Below are 3,808 nucleotides of genomic sequence, written 5' to 3'. Positions count from 1 at the left end.
GGAGAAGGGAGGGGAAGGGATGACCTTGACCTTCTAGTGCAAGCCCTGCAGTGACCGAAGGGAGGGGAAGGGATGACCTTGACCTTCTAGTGCAAGCCCTGCAGTGACCTTCCTGCAAACAGATCACTGTACACGCCATTCAATATGAACGCATTAACAAAGTCAGCAGCCTCAATATCCAATTCTCTCTCAACAGCACCACTGTCCGGGCACTAAACCTTCAATGCACAGACCGTTAGGGGATGCTTCACAAGCAAATAATATGCCCAGAGAGATAAAAAGAGTTCTTTCAAGCCAGAGGCTTAACTAAAGTGTGCTGGCCCACCCACCCAGTTTACAGTTACTAAGACCATGGTTACTTTTTTTAAAGGGCAACCAAAAATTAGATAAGAACTGTGTTAGGAGTTTGGCTTTACTCATTTCCTTCAAATGATTATCTCCAAATTGATGTTTTATTATTAAAGTCGTCTAAATCACTGGGATGGAGGCTAGATTTCTACGTGCAACTGCAGAAAGACTGAAGCCAAATGTGACACAGGGAGTTATCACAATTTCAAGAAAGACTGTTGATAGACACACACTTCCAATGAAATATTCTCAACTCTCATGGCCACCAATATGTATAACCCTTAAGGAAAATACAGCAAGTTTGCTGACAACCCGATCACTGCACATAAAAGGAGAAGCCAGCTGTGCTATTCTACCACGATTCTGATTTTATGCAAATCCTTAGCATCACTCGGTAGTTCATTATTTCACTCTCTTTAGCATTCTCAGCTTTTCATGCCCAGCACTCAGCAAACTGTGCTTCATCCGAATCAAATGCAGAAAGCAATGTTGCCATGCAGTTTCTTGGGTACGGAACTGTTCTTCAAAGCTCTTACCAACTTTGTGTGGCATGTGCTCAGGCTGCCCAGAACCATCCGTCTAACTCAGTGTGTGTCCTCGCAGGAGACATTGTAACCCTACATGAGAAGAAGGAAGAAGGATGGTGGTTCGGCTCTTTGAATGGGAAGAAAGGCCATTTTCCGGCTGCCTATGTGGAGGAGCTGCCTTCAAAGGCTGGGAACGCAGCCACGCAGTCATAAAACAAGACTGGACACCTGGGGGAGGGGCCTTACGTGTTCTTAAATGATAAGCTGTGAATAAAGACGCACAGTTATCATCTTTGCAAGTTTTCCTTATGCAGTGGTGGTAGAGACCTGCCTGCATAATATAGTACTTGGTGCTCAGAGGTATTAGCTCAAAACAGAATTAAAGACAGTTGGATCGAATGAAGCACAGAAGTTTATGGGTTCCTAGAATTCCTAAAATCTAAGACCCTAGAGACGACCCACTCATGACAAAACAGAGATGGTTATCCAGAGTGACTTCAGCCACTTGCCCGAAGTGACTTCATTATCTGGGAGTTCACAATAATTAAGATTTAGGTGCCTCTTTTCTTTAGCTTTGGGTGGTGATGAGAACCAGCAGACCTATGAGGGGTCAAGCAAAGCCTGGGAAATAAGAAAGAAACACAGACCAAAGCCAAATCTAGTCGTGACAGACAAGCAGGATACAATATGATAGACACGGATTGAGAAGCACAATAAAGGATCAGGAGCCAGGCTCCAAAGTCCACTGGGCTGGTGTAGTGCACTGCGCCCATTTGTGCTGTATGCGCTACCATACAGTTCGTGAACTGGGCAAGGGGCTGCAGATTGAAACACACCAAAACAGACAGACAGAGACACGGGTCATCCTTGAAACAAGAATGCCCCCAAAATGCCCCCTTTATTGCAGAGCCACTTACATAGGGATCCTTAAGTGATAGCCACGCCCCAGCCAAACCCACCAGAAACCACTCTCCTGCCATTAGGAACTCCTGAGGATCTCGTGCTCAGAGCAGCTGCAGGCACTCAGATCAGGGGAAAACAAGTTGTTTACAAGAAATTCAGGATCTGGGGGTTCACTGCTCCCAACAGGCTGGGGGTGGGGGTGGGGGGTGGGAGTGAGACCCTAGAGGATCTCAGGGCAGAATGAAGTTTCAGCCAGAGCCTTGACCTTCTGAGATAACAACTTCCCAGCCCCTGCCCACCACCAACTGCTCCTAGAGTGAGGTCAAATACAAGCCAAGAAAGGCTTGGGGACTGAGAAAAAGCAAACAGGAAGGGAAAGGAAGAAGGTGGTGTGTGGGATTTCACGCCTCCTTTCCTGCAGCAGAACATCTTCTGCCAATTGGGAAACTGGGTCATTGTGGAGGCAAAACATACCCTATGCAATTCTCCTGAAAGGAACTCTAATGCCAATAAGAACTCAGCTGGAGCAGAAAGTGGAACCCAACATTGCCCATCAAAACAGAATGTTTGTTGTTGTTGTACGGTGTGGTGCGCTGAGGGGTGTGTGTATATGGGGTGTGTGTGTGTGTGTGTGTGTGCGCGTGTGTGTGTGCGTGTGTGTTGAGACAGGATCCTACTACCCAGCCCTGGTTTATTTGGAACTCACTGTGCAGAGCACAGGCTGGCCTTGAACTTGTAGAGATCTGCCTGCCTCTGACTCCACCTCCCAAGTTCCGAGATTAGGGGCTGGAAAGGGACGTGTACGCAGCTTCCTCAAATACATTTAATTAGAAGCTTGAGAAAGAAAGCAAACTCCGCCAAGGGCAGCAGTACTTAATGGATGTGTTACGGTAGCCAGCCGCTCGCAGAGAATGGAGATCACAGTCTAGGGAATGAGATTAGGATGTTGATGGAGACACTCATCTTACTTCTCTGCCAAAAAGAATATGCTTCCAAAGCATCTATATTTGCATTCATTAAAATCCTCTCATTTTCCTGTGCCTTCCTTTTGTCGAGGTCCGGCCTCGACATAAATTATCTCTCGGACCAGCGGGGAGGCATGAGAAAAAAGACACAACTCACATCATTTTGTTGGGAGGGAGTTCTCAGTGATCCCTCATGGAATCCTGAGTTCACATCTTCAAAATTCACCCGTGTTTATTCTCCAAACAGCTTTTATACCAAACCATAAAGGAAGGGGAAATTCATTAGCATTCTGTTTCCTAGGTAGCGGGATTTAGGTCACGTCCAGAACTATGGCTTCTCTGTCCTGTAGATTGAATTAACACCTCCCCCCCCCAACCCCGCGGCCATCTTTCATAGTTACAAAGAAGAAGCAGGTGGCATTGGCTTATCTTGACTCTTTGTTTAGGATGGCGTCGGTTTCTCTGGAAAGGCTAGGTGACCACCTTCTGTGTGGCCAGGAGCAAACTGTGGCCTAAAAGTCTGGCCGCCACATAATGTAGAAATATGGGCCTGTATAATATGGCGCTACACCTTTTTCATTAATTCACCATTTTTTAAAGGGAAATTGTCAAATCGGGGAACATCGAAGGTTAATGTGTCATTACGTCCCCGACTAGCGCTTAACTAAACACAATAATGTTTGGTACAGACAGCGAGCCTCAAGGAATTCAAGTACAATTTACTCTATGGAACATAACATAAAACCTAGGAAAGCACTCCAAAGTTGTTCTTTGTTAGTTGTTTTTTTAAAAAATAAACCTTATTAATCAAGAAAACTCACAAGTAAATAAAAATATAACACAAAAATTAACCAGATACAAAGTCTATACAACTCAACAGCTAGAACAGGCATTCAGAATGGCGGCTCTGAACGCTTGCTGTTAAATTTTACACTTTCGCTGTCAAATATGCTTTATGCACTTATCCATCACCCAAAACAAAAAGCCCATGGCAGAGTTAGACCTAGAAAACAATGGGATTTATGCCGTTTCTTTTTTTTTTTTTTTTTTTTTTTTTTTTTTTTG

The 3,808-nt window shown here is 44.9% G+C and overlaps 2 protein-coding genes across 4 annotated transcripts in view; one reads left to right on the top strand and one right to left on the bottom strand.

Moving 5' to 3' along the window:
• Nostrin (nitric oxide synthase trafficking) overlaps positions 1-1,169 on the top strand; it is a 55,205-nt gene extending 54,036 nt beyond the window's left edge. For all 3 annotated transcript variants that reach the window (XM_050122931.1, XM_050122920.1, XM_050122939.1), the window contains one exon: positions 952-1,169. In XM_050122931.1, the coding sequence (XP_049978888.1) occupies positions 952-1,088 (137 nt within the window). In that variant the 3' untranslated portion in view covers positions 1,089-1,169. The remainder of the gene's footprint in view (positions 1-951) is intronic.
• The window catches only part of Spc25 (SPC25 component of NDC80 kinetochore complex), a 16,054-nt gene continuing 12,308 nt past the window's right edge, over positions 63-3,808 (bottom strand). Inside the window, exon 8 of the mRNA XM_050122962.1 lies at positions 63-965. The gene's annotated coding sequence lies outside the window, so the exon portion shown is untranslated. The remainder of the gene's footprint in view (positions 966-3,808) is intronic.

The sequence above is a fragment of the Alexandromys fortis genome, unplaced genomic scaffold (assembly GCF_014885135.2).
Source record: "Alexandromys fortis isolate MF-2015 unplaced genomic scaffold, M_Fortis_MF-2015_v1.1 scaffold_8_9099976_23576923, whole genome shotgun sequence".
Lineage (NCBI taxonomy): Eukaryota > Metazoa > Chordata > Mammalia > Rodentia > Cricetidae > Alexandromys > Alexandromys fortis.
The sequence above is the reverse complement of the archived record's forward strand: the minus strand, read 5'-3'. Positions and strand labels throughout refer to the sequence as shown.